The sequence below is a fragment of the Onychostoma macrolepis genome, chromosome 03 (assembly GCF_012432095.1).
Source record: "Onychostoma macrolepis isolate SWU-2019 chromosome 03, ASM1243209v1, whole genome shotgun sequence".
NCBI lineage: Eukaryota > Metazoa > Chordata > Actinopteri > Cypriniformes > Cyprinidae > Onychostoma > Onychostoma macrolepis.
In genome coordinates, this window is record NC_081157.1 from 47,299,031 (window position 1) to 47,317,429 (window position 18,399).

Sequence of the window (18,399 nt, forward strand, 5' to 3'; positions counted from 1 at the left end):
CGTGTATTTGGTTTAAAAGGCACTCCTCCCCCCACTTTAAGCACAGGAATTATGACTCCACTAGATTTTGTTCAGAGTAGAGTACTACACATTACTCCGGTACATGTATACACGCATGGATACGTCAAAAAGTCACAAGAGCATATAATTACAGTCCAGAGTCCCACTTTTCAATGCCTCCAAAATGTGAAAGCACCCATAAAAAAAAAAAAAAAAGGACAACATTACAATGCATAAAAGCAGCTTTATTTGAAACCTTGAAAGTCGTACTCCAACCAGTAAATCATGGACAGGTAGATGTGTAGGTGGTCTCAAATGAATCACCTAAAAGAACAAAATGAGTTGGATCATGTTCAACAGGGAATTCAGCCAGAGCAAAGCATGACCAGGGGTTCGTTTCCCAAAAGCATCATTAGCCAACTATGGGCGCAAGCTCAGTTGCACTATTTGTAACGACAGAACTTACGACCATAGTTGCTTTTGGAAATTACACCCCAGAATAAAGAAAACATACTTGGCTGATAGTAGTCATAAACACTGATAACTGCCGGCTTGATATTTTTCACTGCAAGAACCTGTTTCAGCTGCAGATTGTAACTCATGGGGACTCCTTTGGGAACCTGCAAAACAAAAGGATGAACAGCAATACACAGCACATGAGAAGATGGCAGTCTGTGAATGTGTCCACAGTCTCACCTCTTTCAGATACACCAAGACATGATCATCTCTGGCATCAATTCGCTCCACTAGCGGGGCAAATGAATTAGGTGGAGATCCAAGCTAAGATGAAAAAGTAATTTTTAACTACACAATTACATGGAGCCTTAAACATCTTGGGACTTTGCAATTCTTAATGTATACGAACCGGTGACGTATCTGCCATGAAACCTGACAGGAGCTTAACGTCCACTATAACCATGTTAGTACTTGACTTTGGGCCATTGTATCTGAATGGTGTGGAAATAAAGAGGTTTAGTCATCAAGAAAGCAGCTTCCTTTTGTAAGAGTCAAACATGAGCTGGTTTCAAGACAAAGCTGTTCTTACTTCACTGTGAAGCTCAACATGAGATTGGTTCCAACCGGTTGGCAGTCTCCAGTCACCTTTGCTTCGACACTCAATGTCCTGGCTACTTTAATGGGTGTTGGGATGTTGTAGAAACATGCAATCTATAGTATGCAGAGCAATGAAAACACAGAATTAGGCCATGCACCACAGAAACCAAAACAGAGAGGGTGAAGATACAGACCTGCACAGACACACAAGTGGATCCTGTTGCTTTAACACTATATTTGCCTGGAACGGTCTTCAGTGGTTTTTCCTGATACAGCAGCCTGTTGTCCCTAGTCACACCGAAGTTATGAACATCTCCTGCCACTGAGGACTCTACAGTAACAGTGCTGGAACCAACCAAGCTGAATACTTGAGTGGCGTACAGAGACAGAGCCTGAAGAGCCACCACTGTGTCCTATATAACAAACACCAGATTAAAAACTCCACTCCGATATGACTCCGGATGACTGCACTCATGTTTGGTGGTCACCTGTGTGGAAGAAAAGCCTCCATAGGGATTCTGCTGGGCCACAAGCCAGTTGACAATGCGGTTAGCGTGGGTCAGATTAGCCGTTGAGAGAGGCTGTACAGAGAGAACCGCTAGCAACACATAAGAGCTGATCTCCACCGCCAGAGTATCACCAGATGTAGCCTGAGACCAATGGAGCTTAGTGCCTTAAGAAGAGACAGGAGAGAGAAAGTTCATGCCAAAGATCCTCAAACAAACAAAAACATGCTGGTGAATATCACCTTCAGAAATGGCAAGGTTTTTCAAGATGGTTAAAAGCTGTGATCGAGTTCTGGTCTCTCCTGCCAAACTGAAGGTGTAGGTGAGAAGAGCAGTGGCGTAAGTGTTTCCCAGGTTCCCAACGACAGGCCTCAAGCATGATAGAGCATTGGTAATGACTGGATCCTGAAAAAGAATCAAAGCAAATATCAGACAACTGCCAGAACAGAAGGATCATCTACATGGAGCTCATACAACTACTAGAGATGTTTTTACCGTGACAGGGACACCGAGTTCAAGCAGTGATGCAGTGATGTAGGCGGTCATGGTAACGTTATCATCAACTCCACCCTAAAGCACAACAGCATATGGATTAAAAACACTGACAGAGTCTATGGGCTACATTCCATTTGATAACATGCATACCTTCATGTCATTGTGGTACAAAGTCCCCCGTTGCATGAAACAGCCATTTGAACCTTTCTGGCTTATCAGCCAGTCCTTCGCACTCTGAAGGACATTCGGATCGATGAATACAAATCGTGTCGCTAGACCAAAAGACCTCAGGACAAAGGCAGTCAACCTGGCCATGGAAGTTTCATGACAAACTGAATTTACAAACAAAACACTTCCTTTTGGTGACAAAAAGGATACTTGAAGAACAGTGTGAAATTCACCATGTGTTTGATTCATCATAACCAAATGTGCTGTATGAACCGTCACTGTGCCTGTAGTTCAGTTGTCCTTGGTAGCCTGTTCAGGTCAAATAACGCATGCACGGTAGCTTATCAGAGTCAGATAGATTATATAGGAAGTGCAGGACTGAACGTCCTTAGGATTTGGTCTCCCTAATACACAAAATGCATCTGCTCATCCATACCGCTTTGAAGGTAACCGGTGGCGGTCTGTCGGATGGCTGCGGTGAGTTGGCCCGTGACTTCCAGGTACTGCAGGATGTAAATATTGGGAGCAAGAACAATCATATTCTGCTCTCCACAGCCATATGGCATCTGTAATAACCCATTCAGATTCTTCAGTGCACGGCCCATTATGTCCCCTATGGTAAAGGTAAAGTGTAAAACTCATCAGGAAAAGGAAAAAATAAAAAATAAAATATCACGTGTCAGTTTCTACTCAATGAAATGCTGTACCAAGGACTGAAACTGAGCATCTGGCTGATCCCTGGATCACATTTGTTGGAAACGTCAGTCTCACGTCTTCAGAAAGAACACTTCCTGTGGACCAAACAGAACGGATCAGCTTTGAGCACTAGGCTAATGTTTGGGAATCATTGAGTGCAAACAAACCCTTTGGACACAGCAACCAACTCTGGGCGTTTGTTCTCTCAACTCCTTCAGGCTAAAAAGCAATAAATCACATCAGCAAAGCAGCATGATCTCAAGTATCAAACTGGTTAAGGCAGATGATTAACACTTACTAGAACGAGTAGACTTCGAGTAACTACATCAATGCGTCCTCTCTCCGGCACAATCACCTCAGTGCCACATGTCTGGGATTGTTCAGCTGAAGCACTGACTGTCACATTGACAGGTCCTGCAGTGACAGACAGGTAGTGAACAACCCCTTAAATACTCGTATATGCTTCAAATTTTAGAAACATTATGGGCCAAAACTGACCGAGAACAAAGGCTGAGAGACCCCACTTGAAGGTCTTTCTCCCATTGGCACAGAGACATGATGAATACGGCTCATTAAATGGTCTAAGAGTGAAGGCCGAGCGTGTAGCTGGAGTTACTTTAACCTGCCAATGAACACCAGTAACATGGAGCAAAGACACGGGACCAATATGGATCTATTATATAAATAAAAGAAAATAAACATGACAGACCATGATGCACTTGGGCAGATAGTTGAAGACTGTGGCCTTCAGCTCAAAAGACTCCCCACGGATGATGGAGTAAGGCAGGGAGAGCTCCAGGAAGAAGGGCTGGAAGACAGTCAGCTGAACAGGAGGAGCCAAACCGAAACCTTTGGAGGACAGGCAGAACGCCTCCGTCTCCCATGTGGTGATGGTGTCAGGAACCTTGAGAGGAACTCGTGTGGATCCAGAGTCTCTGAAGGACAGCCGAAGAGAGAAATAAGAGGGGACAGGAGAGGCAAATTTAGTAAGTGGCATCAAGTGTCAAATACTGATTTACCGCAAGATACTTCACTAACCCCACTTGAGTGAGTTGCCAGATCCATGTTTCTGGAAAGTAAGTCCTGATGGTCGTGACAAAAGAGGAACTGCTCGTGTCTCCACTTTCTGGTATTACAGCAGGAGCCGCTTCAGGATGGCCAACTTGCATAAAATGAAGAGATAAGCCATTAATACTAAGACTGCAACAGCCAATTGAGCTTTATCCATTTTCAATAATTTTATGATTAAGGTTTTTGCTTCAGCTATCAGAAAGAATCCCTGATCACACTTAAAAGGGATAGACTTGTGGGATAATAGCAGCCCAGTCAATTGCAGATAGGGAACAGCGACTACATTTACATGAGCATCAATACTCCGATTTTAATACGATTAAGACAATTCTAAGATTAAGAGTCTACCATATAAACGGATTTTTGATTACCTTAATCCGGCTAAAGTCATAATCGAAGTAAACAAATCGAATTAAGACATGTGGAGTATTCCAATTTTAGTTGCATTATTGAAGCGCAGTACAGACATGTACACCCCTTAATTAAACTATTACCGTCGTGTAGGACTTTTCACGCATTTTGCGACAGGATACACACACGGCAGCGGTCAACCGTTTGACGGCAAACAAGAGCATGGTTTCAACAACGCAGTTATCGGTTTGCACATATAGCATGACAAATAATTAACTGCACTTGGCGCTTTCGTAAAATTAAAAATTAAACTCAAAACTGTATATGGCACCATAAAGATGAACTGTATGTTTATGCCTGAAATTCTGGAGGGGAAGTTGGATGGCGTCGTGTGGTGACGTAATGACGTGTGCCATTAATCGATCTGTGTACTATAACATGTAAAACGGGAACATGAAAGGATTATTCTAAAAGCAACTCATGTAAACACCTTAATCATAATATTGCCTTATTCAAAATAAGGTAAATAATTTGATCACTGATGTCCATGTAAACGTTGTCAGACAAATGCACCACATGTAGAGTAGATAGGCGTTTTCCTAAAGCACACATACATGGTTTTATTTGGCCAGGATAGATAGTTAATTTTGCATTTAATAACTGAAAGATCAAAATAATCCATTGTAGCCCTAATGCACACAGTTCACACTGCACAATTTTAGCCCCAATTTTCACTCACAGACAGATTATGCAAAAATCAGTGACAAATGCCCAAAATTGGACCCAAACTGGTGCTTGTTCACACGAGTGACAAATCACACACAACGGTGATCTGATGACTTTGAAAATCATGCAGTGTGAAATCGGTACAATTAGTCCATTTAGTAGCCTAGTTGTTGAATTTGGATTCACTTTTAATCTAGGATTACAAAAACCCCATTTAGGCATTAGTTGTGCCTGTATATGTAAAGAGTCATGTTAAACTTCACATTCAGTATCAAACCCTAGATAGACAGTTACATTGCACACATTTTAAAGATCAAAACCTTGCATAAATCACGGTGATTGCTTCCTTTTCTTGTAATTTTCCTAAGTCATATGGCTAATTTTAGATCAATAACCTAATGGGCATACCATAGAAGAAGTTGCGATAGTAATTCAGGCCTCTGTACGTCAGGCACTGAGGTTCTTGGACAGGCAGATTTGTTGTGATCTTCAGTCCCACACTCTGTCAAAACAATTCAAACTACAAGTCACATTCAAAAAAGTACGGACTGACATGTACAGACCATTTTCTACCTTGAAAGCTTCATAAACTTGGTCTATAGGAACCGCTCGACGAGGTCGAACATTCAGGCATTTATGTTCATCCTCGACACCAAATGGATAATCTGATAGCGAATGCCCTGGAAGTAAGCTGAAAACCTGAGAACATTTGGGGTGCATGTGAAGAACGCTTGAAGTAGTTTTAAGTCCTCCACCTATGGAATTCTATCCTTTAAAAAAAATAATAATACTCAAACACGACCAACTGATACCATGCGACACCAATGGATTCAAATCTACATTGTTTAATAGGAAATCTGATCAGTGGCACACGGATACCGCTTCTGCACTCAGACGTCTCCCTGGCTCCATGATCAGGACGCTCTGATCAACAACACTGAGGCCACACAGGGATCCTGCTTGAGCAGAGACTGTCAAAATGTTTCCCTCGTCAGGAACAGCTGTAGCAGGAGAAAACTGCAGAGACACCTGGAACAAGAAGCAGCTCACACACTGTAGGATAAGTCACTGCACCCCACATGGGGAGCTACATCATACCTGGTTTTGGAAACACATTTCTGTGTCAAATGATGCACTAGCAGCAATTACATTCTCACTGGGTAGAATGCAGAAGGCCAGAATCTGCACTGCTGGAGGCATATCAATACTAACAGACAGCTGGAATGATACCGTGCCACTTGTGACTGTATTAGAAGCCCGTGCTTGAACCCTCTGAAATCCATGAAGAATAATTACTCCTTTGGACAAGACCTGACAAGATAGGCAGAATACATAAGTGCCAGACAAAATGGACCAGCATAACAATAAAAAGGCAAAGACCACTACAAAACCAGTGTCCACTCACCATATAGATGATATCAGTGTTGTAGTTACCAGTCTCTCCAACAAACGAATACTTGATTGTCATTGGATACTTGGCGCCGCATTTCAGCGGCTGCTTAAGCTTCACTATTGTCAGTTCACTAAACGTTTGGCTGTAGGGACTAGCAGATTGGAGAAGTGCAAGTATTCTTGTATCTGAAGTGAAGTATGGTGATCTGTAACCATAAGCAACTTCTAGAGTCGCACTTGCCTGGGGAACAATGAATGGGATTGGTTTCCAGTGACAAGTCTTCATTTAAAATAAATTAATAAATAAAAACCTTACCACCAGACTAAGATCAGCTTTAGGGAGATCAGCAGTGTTGAGTGAGAAAGCAGCCAGTCCATTGTGGTTTGTCGTCAAATTCAACAGCAGTTTGTTGGGCCATTGACCATCCAGGAGATAGACTGCCTTGCTTGAGATTGCAGTCCCACTGAAAAAAGATGCTGAGATCTGTTGGGAAAAATAAAGGTTAGGAAAGGGAACCAATGTGAAGGTTTCAACAAGTGATGAACCTTTACTTTCCTTTCCATTAATTATTGATCCATGGTTGAAGAACTTTGGGAGCTCCAAAAATGTGACCTTCCCAACTTCAAATGTAATGTACACTGTTGCAGATTTTGACATCACAACATCTGGAAAGGTGAAACAAAAAACATGAACAAATAAACACCAATGTCCTCCAAACACATCCTACTGGTACAGATCAGCCAATAGCTCACCTGTTCCCTCCTCAGTGACATTGGCAGTAATAAGAAACACATCTTGCAGATTATTTTCAAATCTGGTAGTGAAAAACACTGATGTACGGAAGGTGAGGGAGGCACAGCCCACGCTATTTATCTGGCAGCAGAACATAGTCATATTTAAGTCAACCACAGAAGAAAGGAGGAGAGGGAAAAAAAAAAAAAACCTGTATAGCAGTAGTCATACCTCAGCAGTTTTATTCAAGCATAGACGAGTCACCTCAGGAACCGCAACGTATGGAAATGGCTCACGGCACACATCCATCAACACTCGACCAGGTACAGGCTGCCCATATGTGTATCTGGGAAGTGTTTTAAGGAAGGAGATCAAGACCAGACCAACAAAAAGATGAGAAATCTGGCATAGGGTAAATAGAAGTGTCACTCACTTACTGCAAACTTCAATCTTCAGCCCCACATCTCCAACACTGTACATCTGTGGTGCGTTTACAGTGACATCAAACTTCGGTAAAACTAAACCAGAAACAAAGCATTTTAAATTAAGACCTCAAATCAGCCGTTGTACGGTTGCACATTGTACATGAAACTTACCATATTTTTTCACCTCAAAAACCTGTGAGGTCATTCGGTCACCAATAAAAGCCATCAATGTATACATCCCGACCTGAGCCTCAGCGTTTAAACCATGAGAAAGCTGCAATATCCACCCCGTTGAGAAAACATTTGTCCACTGGCCGATTCTGTTGTTTTGATGGTCCTAGTGAAACAATTAACAGGTCAGAAAAGAAAATGATTGCAATTCTAATGGGAAAATGTACAAAGAACATCCAGAAATAAAGCAGACCCATCTATTAAAATACTTGCACTGGAGCAAATTCTTACCTCCACAACCACCAGAGTGTACTGCAAGACAAAACACAGCAATATTAGACATTAACACATTAATATAAAAATATGATTTGGGGAGGGGGGTTGCACAATTATGATGGACTAAAGTATGCACATCTAAAGACGACATGCATTATTTTGCAATTTGTATGCAGCAAAGAGGTTAGGCCTCACCATTTGATCAAGAGGCACAAGTTTGACATCCATGGTTACAACTCGGAAATTCACTGCAAAAATAAAGTCAATGAATGCTCACACTCATTAAACCAGGCACTTGAATTTGAACATGGAGCACAACAGAACTTCTGAACTCCTAATATTCACTCAAGGGTCATTTATAGCTCACCAGTTTGTCCTGGATTGTAGATGGGTTTGTCTGTTTGGATGAAGGTCAAAGGCTGGTAACTTCTGAACATAACTTTCCTCTCTTCAGTCATTTTGAAGGACCTCCCTTTAACTACCACCCTCAGCTTCTGCACCGATTCTCCATCTACTTGAGGAGTCTGTAGAGAAATGTTAATGTACATCTAACTAGACAAATGGTTCATGTGTAGCATGATAAGGTGTCGACCTGGAAACGAAAGCAGCGGTAAATTGCTGCAGAATCAGATGTCTGCTGCACAAGAGGAGTTGTCATGTTTTTGTCATCAAGCAGAGAAATGGTCATTGTGAGACTCTCATTGGGTTTCAGAAGGATTGCACACAATTTGGCATCAGAGCCAGATTCAATCACTGCAGGAAGTGTCACCAAGAACCACCTGTGGAAACATAAAAGTTGAACTGCAGAAGCCATAAGTAACCAGGTCAGAGCATGTTGTGTAGACAGTCACAGAAATTGTTTGCCACAGCCAAAACAAACAGCATAAGACAAAGCAAAATATGTTCGTTCACTCCAGAGGCTAATGGTACTTACGGCCCTGATCTCTGTCCATCAACAGCAAACGGCTCTAATCTTGGTTTATCAACAGCGATCAGCCCTAATCTCTGTCCATCAACAGGAAAGAAGAAAAGGGCTAAAATAAGAACTTTCCAAACACAAAGTTCCATCATAGCCATGAAAAGCAATCATCCAAGACCAGATGTCAATTGAGTGTCTCTTTCAGAAACCCAGCTGAACTTCTGCCACAGTCTACCACTGTTTACTGCTCTACAGCTTCTCACAATCAGTCTTAGTCAACCCTGATGATGGCAATATTAAAACATTTTTAATCAGATGTGCTCGTTCCTGCTTCTGAAGGGCAAATGTCCTGCAGAGCCTACAGCCAACAACAACCCTGCCTTGAAGCTTCTAGTCTGAAGACATTGATTAACTGGTTCAGGTGAGCTAAATTAGGGACACAATTTATAAGCATACAGCATATTTCACCATGTTTTATTTCCTTGAATCTTGTAGTGTTTAATCCTCTATAACTAGGAAACTTACAAAGTATGTTTCATATAGTCAGCTGTATATTTTAATAAAAAATAATTGTTTCCCAGTCACTCTTTGATATCAGCTATGTGGAATCTAAGGGTGGACTGACAATATCAATATCTCTATTTTAAACAGTACCAATATGGATTCTTGAAGGTCATTCTTTTAGCCTGTGCAGTTTTCTTTTAAGTGTGAACAAAACCTCACTATAACCATCCAATAATCTTTGTGCTTTTATATTTTTATGATGAAAGTTGAGTTTTCAATTTCTGTTGTGATTTTTAAGAGCAAAAAATTGTACTTCACAATAATAAAGTGAATAAGTCCAACAGCAAATATTATATTTCAACTCTAAAATCAAAGCTTAAATATGAACTTGGATTTGGAGCAGGCCCTGGTTAGGTTTCACTTTATTGTGATGGTCCCTTTAACACATTCTATTGACTATAAATAATGTTGCACCTACATTTCTACTGACTCTCATTAAAGTGTTAGTAGTGTATTAGTTGACTGGTAGGGTTAGGGTTAGGGTTAGGCACGTTCTTGCAAAGTTACTTACACTCAGTAGAATATCTGTTGGGAGACCAACACAATAAGGAGTTAGTAGATATGAAGCAGTCAGTCTACTAATACTCTAATGAGAGTTTGTTGACATGTAGTTGCAACATTACTTCGTGTCAACAGAATGTTCAAAAGGGACCATCAAAATAAAGTGTTACCCCATCTTATTATTAGAGGCTAATCTATTACTCTGTAAAACAACATTCAATATGAATATATCAAGGGTTTAGAGCTGCTTAACAACAGAATTGAATTCTGTTTGTACCATTGATTATTTTCCTGTTGCTTTGAAAAAGAAAAAAGAAAAAAAATCTATTTTATAAAGCGCTTTAGATGACTTGACATGCCAAATCAGAATTCTGACTTAAATATCCTAAATGAACTGTGGCCTAATCCTGGTTTAAATTAAACCCTGTCTGTGAAAATTAAATTGTCATCTATTATATGGACTATTGTACAGACATTTAGAAGTTCATTTTAAAATGCTCAGTATTGAAACTAAAAATAAATCTCTGTAAACACTTGCATTTTTACAACACTATAAGGGTGTCCCATCAGGTAATGAAAGTTCTACACACTCTTGTTTTCTTTGTTTTCTTTCTGTATAATGAAGATCAAAGAAACCAAAAACATCAAATGATGTCCTAGTATTTTTATGAGATTTGCATATTTCAATGTCAAGTACTGTAATTACCAAGTCATTTAATTTTGAAGTGGATTTGTTATACATTACAGCATTAAAGTTCATTAATACAGAAGAGCCATCTTAAGACATAACTGTTTAGATTGTGCATCAAAAATGCATTGAGATTTGAGATGGCTGCATCTGCCATGCAATGCCATCCACATTAAAGCTCACCGTTTAGATTAATGGACAGCTCAGACAACTGTATGTAATGTGACTGCAATAACATGAGAATTATTTATTCACCAATAAGCCTCTCAATGAGTAAAATAGTTTATCTTATGGATCACCCAACATTTTTTACAAAATCATTTAAGAACTTTTCTTGGCTCAATAAGATACACTTAAGAAAACAGCAGTGGCTGGGAAAGACCTGAATGTCAGCAGCAGAGACATGTCAACTAGATGAGCCCCAGAAACAAAGCTCCCCTCGGAGGACCTCGTCACCTAGACGGCCATCAGGACAAGACCACAAAAACCAGGTGAGTCCTCTGCACAATCTGACTGTTGCAATTTAGAATTAAACTGCTAGTTTCATCTGCCCAGAGGAGAACATTATTTCCCCGTTTAATACGGTAAAGCTGCTTTGACAATCAGCATTGTAAGAAGCGCTACATAAATAACAGGGGACTTGACTTCCCATATCAACTTCACTTAAAAGATGCAATCTTATCTGGTTTAGATTAAATAAACTGCTGACCAGATTTGAGCTAACGGACCTGTTGCAATGGCAGCAACTGTGGGATGAACGAAGGACCTTGCAGTTTCAGACAAACACTTGTCAAAAAAGTTCAACAAAAAAGGCAACAAAAGTCTGATTGGATAAAAGCAGTTTAATTTGAGTCATGTGTCCTGCAGCCAGTAATGAAGCACACTCATTGACAGGGGGACATGTAGGTGGTCTCAAATGAGTCACCTGAAAGAAACAGGAAGTGAGCTTGATTACATTCTACAGGGAATTTAGACAATCTAAAGTGTGAGGCATGGAAAAATTTTTATATATACATATATAAACTTGGCTGATAGTAGTCAGACTCTGATAACCATGGGCTTTAGATTAACCACAAGCCCACATTTCAGTTGCAGCTTGTAGGTCAGGGGGACTCCTTTGGTAACCTGGGAGATCGAAGAGAAACAGCAGCACAGGAAAAGCTGGCAGGTAGGTAGTGAATATACCCAGTGTACACAATCTCACCTCTTTCAGATACACTAGGACTCGATCCTCTCCAGCATATAACCCGCTCCACTAGCGGGGCAAGTGAACTGGGTGAAGATCCAAGCTGTGAAAAGACCATTGTTTCTGAAGGAGCCTCAAGCATGTTGGGATTTTACAAGTCATCTTTGCTTTGTAATAGTGAAACATGAGCTGGTTTCAAGACACAAGTCAAAGCTGTTCTTACTTCACTGTGAAGCTCAACATGAGATTGGTGGTTGGCAGTCTCCAGTCACCTTTGCTTCGACACCCAGTGTCCTGGCTACTTTAATGGGTGTTGGGATATTGTAGAAACACGCAGTCTGCGATTACAAAAATAAGGAGAATTAGGATGAGCATAAGAGAAGCAGAAATAAAAGGAGGTGAAGATATAGACCTGCACAGACACAGGTGGAGCCCTTCGCTTTAACGCCATATTGGCCTGGAACATTCTTCAGCAGCTTCTCCTGATACAGCAGCCGGTTGTCTTTATTCACGTCAAAGCTATAGGAATCTCCCCCTGCCACAACCGACTGTACAGTAACTGTGCTGGAGCCCTCCAAGCTGAACACTTCAGTGGCATACAGAGAGAGCATGAAGAGCCACTACAGTGTCCTAAGAAACGAGCACCATATTTAAAAAAAATAAAAATAAAAAACTCCACTGTAATGATTGAACTCCAGTTTGGTGGTCAGAGTCACCTGGGTGGAGGCAAAGCCTCCATAGGGATTCTGCTGGGTCACAAGCCAGTTGACAATGCGGTTAGCATAGCCCAGATTAGCTGTTGTGAGAGGCTGCACAGAGAGAACCGCTAGCAGCACATAAGAGCTGATCTCCACCGCCAGAGTATCACCAGATGCAGCCTGAGACCAGTGGAGCTTCGTGCCTAAAACGGAGATGGAAGTTCATGCCAAAGATCCTGGTGAACAAAGTCTCAAAACAAGAGACTGGTAAAAATCCCACCTTCAGAAATGGCACGGTTGTCCGAAGTGGCAATTGCATACTAGTCTCTCCAGCCAGACTGAAGGTGTAGGCGAGCAGAGCCGTGGTGTAAGTGTTTCCCAGGTTCCCAACGACAGGCCTCAAGCAAGACAGAGCATTGGTGATGACTGGATCCTGAGAAGCAATTGAAACACTACAGCCAAAACAGGAAGCATTTATAACTGCTGGTGTTTTTTTATTTATTTTTTTAACCGTTACAGGGACATCCATTTCAGAGATGCAGTGACGTAGGCAGTTATGGTCACATTATAGTCAACTCCATCCTAAAACACACCAATATACTTTAGAAGAATAGGCCCACCCTAGTGTCTATTGGTCATGACGCATTTGAAGAAATGTGGTTCTCCTTCATGTCACTGTGGTACAGAGTCCCCTGCTGCATAAAACAGCCGTCTGAACCTTGCTTGCCGATCAGCCAATCCTTTGCACTCTGAAGGACACTTGGATCAATGACGATGAAGTTCCTTGCTAGGCCAAAAGACCTCAGGACAAAGGTGGTCAACCTGGTCACAGAGGAAATTTCAAGACAAAGTGAACCAATGACAACATTAGAAGAACAGTATGAAACACACCATGTGTTGGATGCATCATAACCAAGTGTGCTGTATAAACCATCGCTGTGCCTGTAGTTCAGTTGTCCTTGGTATCCGGTCAAACAAATGGGAAGAATAGGACTGGACGTCCTTTGCATTCAGACTCAAATACTCGGCAGTGGATCTGCTCATCCATACCTTTCTGAAGGTAACAGGTGGTGTTTTATAGGATGGCTGCTGTGTGTTGGCCTGTGACTTCCAATATTTACATCCTGTAGTACCTGGGAGCAAGAACAATCATATTGTGTTCCCCACAGCCAGATGGCATCTGTAATAACCCATCCAGATTTTTCAGTGCACGGCCCACTATGTCCCCTATGAGACAGAAAAACCGGAGGTCAGGGCAAAAACCCATATCAGAAATCAAAGTTATTCTGCTGAACGTCACAGTACAGCCTGAGCACTGACAGTCACATGTACAGTTTCTGCAATGACAGACAGAAACTCTAAACTTTACTTGCAGACAGAGACAAAAACAGACCAACAACATAAGCAGTGAAAACCCATTTAAAAGGTCTTTCTCCCATTGGCACAGAGACAGGATGAATATGGCTCATTAAATGATCAGAGAGTGAAGACCATGGACCAAGCCGGAGTCACTCGAACCTGCCAATAAGTAATATTAATACACATTGAGCAAAGACAAGAGGAATCTCCTCTTGGCAGATCCATTATACAATACTATAGACAATTGAACCCAGACCATGATGCACTTGGACAGATAGTGACAGACAGGTAGTGAACAACCCCTTAAATACTCATATATGCTTCAAATTTTAGAAACATTATGGGCCAAAACTGACCGAGAACAAAGGCTGAGAGACCCCACTTGAAGGTCTTTCTCCCATTGGCACAGAGACATGATGAATACGGCTCATTAAATGGTCTAAGAGTGAAGGCCGAGCGTGTAGCTGGAGTTACTTTAACCTGCCAATGAACACCAGTAACATGGAGCAAAGACACAGGACCAATATGGATCTATTATATAAATAAAAGAAAATAAACATGACAGACCATGATGCACTTGGGCAGATAGTTGAAGACTGTGGCCTTCAGCTCAAAAGACTCCCCACGGATGATGGAGTAAGGCAGGGAGAGCTCCAGGAAGAAGGGCTGGAAGACAGTCAGCTGAACAGGAGGAGCCAAACCGAAACCTTTGGAGGACAGGCAGAACGCCTCCGTCTCCCATGTGGTGATGGTGTCAGGAACCGTGAGATGAACTTGTGTGGATCCAGAGTCTCTGAAGAGAGGACACCAGATAATAGAAATTAGTAAGTGTAGGCAGGTAAAATTGTAGGAAAGTGTCTTTAGATGGCATCAACTGCTGAAATAAGGTGCCTCACTAACCCCACTTGAGAGTTGCCAGATCCAGGTTTCTGAAAAGTCAGTCCTGATGGTCATGTCAAAAGAGGAACTGCCCTCTCCTCCAGCACTCTCTGCTACTGCAGCAGGAGTAGCCATTTCAACAGGATGACTGAAATACTTCACTGAAATCAAAAGAAGCCATTAATACTAGGACTGCAGCAACCAAATCAGACGTATCCATTTTCGATGAGTTTTAGATAAATCAGGTTTGTGCACCATGCAAGGAATCTGACAGTTACTTTACAATGATTAACGTTGCCAAGAAGCTAATTTTGCTCTGAATAATTGAAAGGTCAAAATCCATCGTAGCCCCAATCACTTAATCTTGCATTTGAATACACCTGGACTAGAACTACAAAAACAAACAAAACAACAACATTTCAGCACTAGTTGTGCCTGTACATGGTATGGTATTTGTCTTTTTTTACTTGTTCGAAATTAACACCATCACAGAAGTTGCGATAGTAATTCAGGCCTCTATACATCAGGCACTTAGGTTCTCGGACAGGCAGATTTGTTGCAATCTTCATCCCCACACTCTGTCAGAGCAGAGACATACATAGAATTAAATAAAAACCGAAACTGGATACTTGGTGCCACATTTCAGTGGCTGCTCAAGCTTCACAATTGTCAGTTCACTAATGTTGGATTGTCTGGAGTAGCAGCTTGGAAAAGAGACAGTGTCTTCGTTTCTGAACTGAAGAACGGTGACTAACCATAAGCAACCGCTGCAGTTGCACTTGCCTGAGGAACAAGTTAATACAATTGGTTCCTTGCAAGATAAGTCTTCATTTAAAACAAAACTAAGACTTAAAAAAAAAAAAAATCATACCACCAGATTGAGATCAGCTTCAGGGAGATCAGTGTTGAGGGAGAAAACGGCCAGTCCATTCTGGTTTGTAGTCAGATTCAACAATTCTTTATTGGGCCATTGGCTACCATCCAGGAGATGGACTGCCTTGCTCACCATTCGGGTCCCATTGAAATAGGATACTAAGATCTGTTGGGAAAGATACAGGTTAGGAAAAGGAACCAATAAGAAGCCATCTGAAACGAGTGACGATTTTACTTGCCTTTCCATTAATCGTTGATCCAGATTCAAAAAAAACTCTGAGAGGTCCTCAAACGTGACCTTGCCGACTTCAAACGTAATGGACACTTGTGGATTTTGACATGACTACGTCTGGAAAAAAAAAAAAAAAGCAGCAACAAATCAGCAAATAGCGCACCCGTTCCCTCCTCAGTGAGGTTTACATTAACAAGAACCAAATTTTGCAGACTAGTCTCGAATCTGGTGTTGAAAAACTGATGTACTGAAGGTGAGGGAGGCACAGCCAGTGGCAGTCATCTGGTAGCAGAACACAAATGGCCATATCTGAATCAGCCACATAAGATAAAACCCTCTCCTTTACAGCAGTAGTCACATACCTTAGTAGTTTTATTTAGGCACAGACGAGTCACCTCAGGAACCACAATGTATGGTAATGCTCACGACACTTCCACAAACGCTTGACCAGGTACAGGCTGCCCATGTGTATATCTGGGGAGTGTTGTAAGAAAGGAGATCAAGAATTAACGGACCAAAGAGACAAGAAATCCAAAAAAGACAGTTTCACTCACCACAAACTTCAATTTTTAGTCCCACATCTCTAACACTGTCACTATAAAGGCACCACAGATGTACATCAAACTTGGGTAAAACTAAAACAACTCTAAATTAAGACCCCAGATCTGCTGGTGTACGGTTGCACATCGTACATGACAACTTGCCATATTTTTTCCACCTCAAAAACCTGTGAGGTCATTTGGTCACCAATAAAACCCCTCAATGTTTACATCCCGACCTGGTCATCAGAGTTTAAACCATGAGAAAGCTGCAATAGCCACCCCGTTGAGGAAACATTTGTCCACTGACCGATTCTGTTATGATTGTCCTAGTAAAACAAATAAGAGATTAAACCGCTAACCTAATGTAAACGTACAAAGCAAGACTGTTCAAAGAACAAGTTATCGTCTCCACAACCACTAGACTGTACTGGAAGACAAAGACACTACTATTAAACAGTGACTCGCTAACATTGATTCAGAAAGTATCATTAGAGGGAGGGAGAAAAAAAAAAAACCACACACACACTGACTGAAGCACACGCATCTACACATTTGCAATTTGTTCAGATTAAGCTCAATAGTGAAAAAGACCAGGCTGTATCATTTGATCAAGAGGCACAAATTTGGCATCCATGGTCACAACTCTGAAATTCACTGTGAGAAGAGAAACATCAATAAATGCACACATTAGAACTTGTATCAGAAATTCCTTTCTATATGCCAAATATTCACCCAAGGGTCATTTGTATCTCACCAGTTTGTCCTGGATTGTAGATGGGTTTGTCTGTTTGGATGAAGGTCAAAGGCAGGTAATGTCTGAATATGACCTTCCACTCTTCTGTCACTTTGAAGACCCTCCCTTGAAGCATCACCCTCAGCTTCTGCACCGATTCTCCATCTACTCGAGGAGCCTGTAGAGAAAGAGGTTTTTAAATATTAAAATCAAACTAGACAAAAGGTCCATGTGTAGCATGATAACAGACCTGGAAACTAAAGCAATCGGTGAAAAGCCATCCGAGAGCTCTGCTGCACAAGAGGAGTTGTCATGTTTTTGTCATCAAGTAGAGAAACAGTCATTGTGAGACTCTCATTGGGTTTTAAGAGACTTGCACACAACTTCGTGTCAGAGCCAGACTCAATCACTGCAGGAAAAGTCACCAAGAACCACCTGTGGAAACATTGAATTTAAACTTCAGAAAGCATAAACAACCAGGTCAGAACATGTACTTGTGTAGGTATACATTGACAAAGTGCCATAGCCAAGACTAAGAGCATAAAACAAAGCAGGATGCTTTTATTCACTTCAAAGGCCAATGGTACTTACGGCCCTGATCTCTGCCCATCAACAGCAAAGAAAAGCGCTAAAATGACCCTTTTCCAAAAACAAATCTCCATCATAACCATAAGACCAGATGTCAATTGAGTGTCTCTTTCAGAAACCCAGCTGAATTTCTACTACAATATACCACGGTTTACTGCTCTACAGTTTCTCACAACCATCTAGTGCCAAGGTCTACAAACCTTCCTTAGAGGCACTACTGCACATTTTGTATGTCTCCCTCATCTAACACACCTGATTCATCTCATCAGCTCATTAGTACAGACTACAAAACCTGAATTGGGTGCGTCTGATAAGGGAGACATACAAAATGTGCAGTCCTGGTGGACAGTGCTTGTAAATTATTAATGTTAAACACTCTTTTCACTGATAATCCCCAATCTGAAATTAATTTACAGTATGTTTGTTTAGGCCTGCTCAATCTAAGCTTTAAATGGTAAAACTTATTTCATGTAAATAGTGACACATTCTCAAACATTGATTGTAAAGGCTCATTCACACATAATAATAATAATAATTATTATTATAATAAAGATTTCATACATCTGATGAACAA

General features: G+C 41.2%; 1 protein-coding gene and 1 pseudogene across 2 annotated transcripts; both read right to left on the minus strand.

Moving 5' to 3' along the window:
• Window positions 1–182: 182 nt before the first annotated feature.
• LOC131536349 (alpha-2-macroglobulin-like) lies at window positions 183–9,362 on the minus strand. 2 transcript variants are annotated; one of them, XM_058769224.1, is made up of 34 exons: window positions 8,998–9,362; window positions 8,656–8,842; window positions 8,431–8,587; window positions 8,259–8,311; window positions 8,079–8,099; window positions 7,788–7,953; window positions 7,625–7,709; window positions 7,423–7,537; window positions 7,212–7,332; window positions 7,015–7,124; window positions 6,775–6,942; window positions 6,472–6,699; window positions 6,165–6,377; window positions 5,946–6,095; window positions 5,640–5,765; window positions 5,475–5,568; window positions 3,957–4,080; window positions 3,628–3,853; window positions 3,417–3,540; window positions 3,217–3,332; window positions 3,086–3,137; window positions 2,930–3,013; window positions 2,659–2,835; window positions 2,456–2,531; window positions 2,205–2,361; window positions 2,055–2,129; window positions 1,802–1,964; window positions 1,542–1,726; window positions 1,248–1,466; window positions 1,046–1,167; window positions 866–947; window positions 697–780; window positions 515–620; window positions 183–324 (listed from the first exon to the last, which is right to left on the minus strand). In XM_058769224.1, the coding sequence occupies exons 1-34, from the start codon at window positions 9,138–9,140 to the stop codon at window positions 284–286; spliced, it is 4,350 nt and encodes a 1,449-aa protein (XP_058625207.1). In that variant the 5' UTR covers window positions 9,141–9,362; the 3' UTR covers window positions 183–283. The 2 variants fall into 2 exon arrangements, with proteins under 2 accessions (XP_058625207.1, XP_058625208.1); XM_058769225.1 differs by lacking the exons at window positions 8,079–8,099; window positions 8,259–8,311; window positions 8,431–8,587; window positions 8,656–8,842; window positions 8,998–9,362 and having other exon boundaries at window positions 7,629–7,709; window positions 7,788–7,845.
• Window positions 9,363–11,572: 2,210 nt separating this feature from the next.
• On the minus strand, window positions 11,573–18,007 carry LOC131535795 (alpha-2-macroglobulin-like protein 1; annotated as a pseudogene).
• Window positions 18,008–18,399: the final 392 nt, after the last annotated feature.

What these genes read in the sequence shown, in the direction of transcription:
- LOC131536349 (XM_058769224.1), bottom strand. Translation starts at nt 9,140, where the DNA reads ATGGCTATGATGGAACTTTGTGTTTGGAAAGTTCTTATTTTAGCCCTT. An exon ending in TTTTGAGGTGAAAAAATATG is followed by an intron (nt 7,710 to 7,787) that starts GTAAGTTTCATG and finishes TTTCTGGTTTAG; the next exon opens with TTTTACCGAAGTTTGATGTC. An exon ending in GAGGCTTTTCTTCCACACAG is followed by an intron (nt 1,467 to 1,541) that starts GTGACCACCAAA and finishes TTTGTTATATAG; the next exon opens with GACACAGTGGTGGCTCTTCA.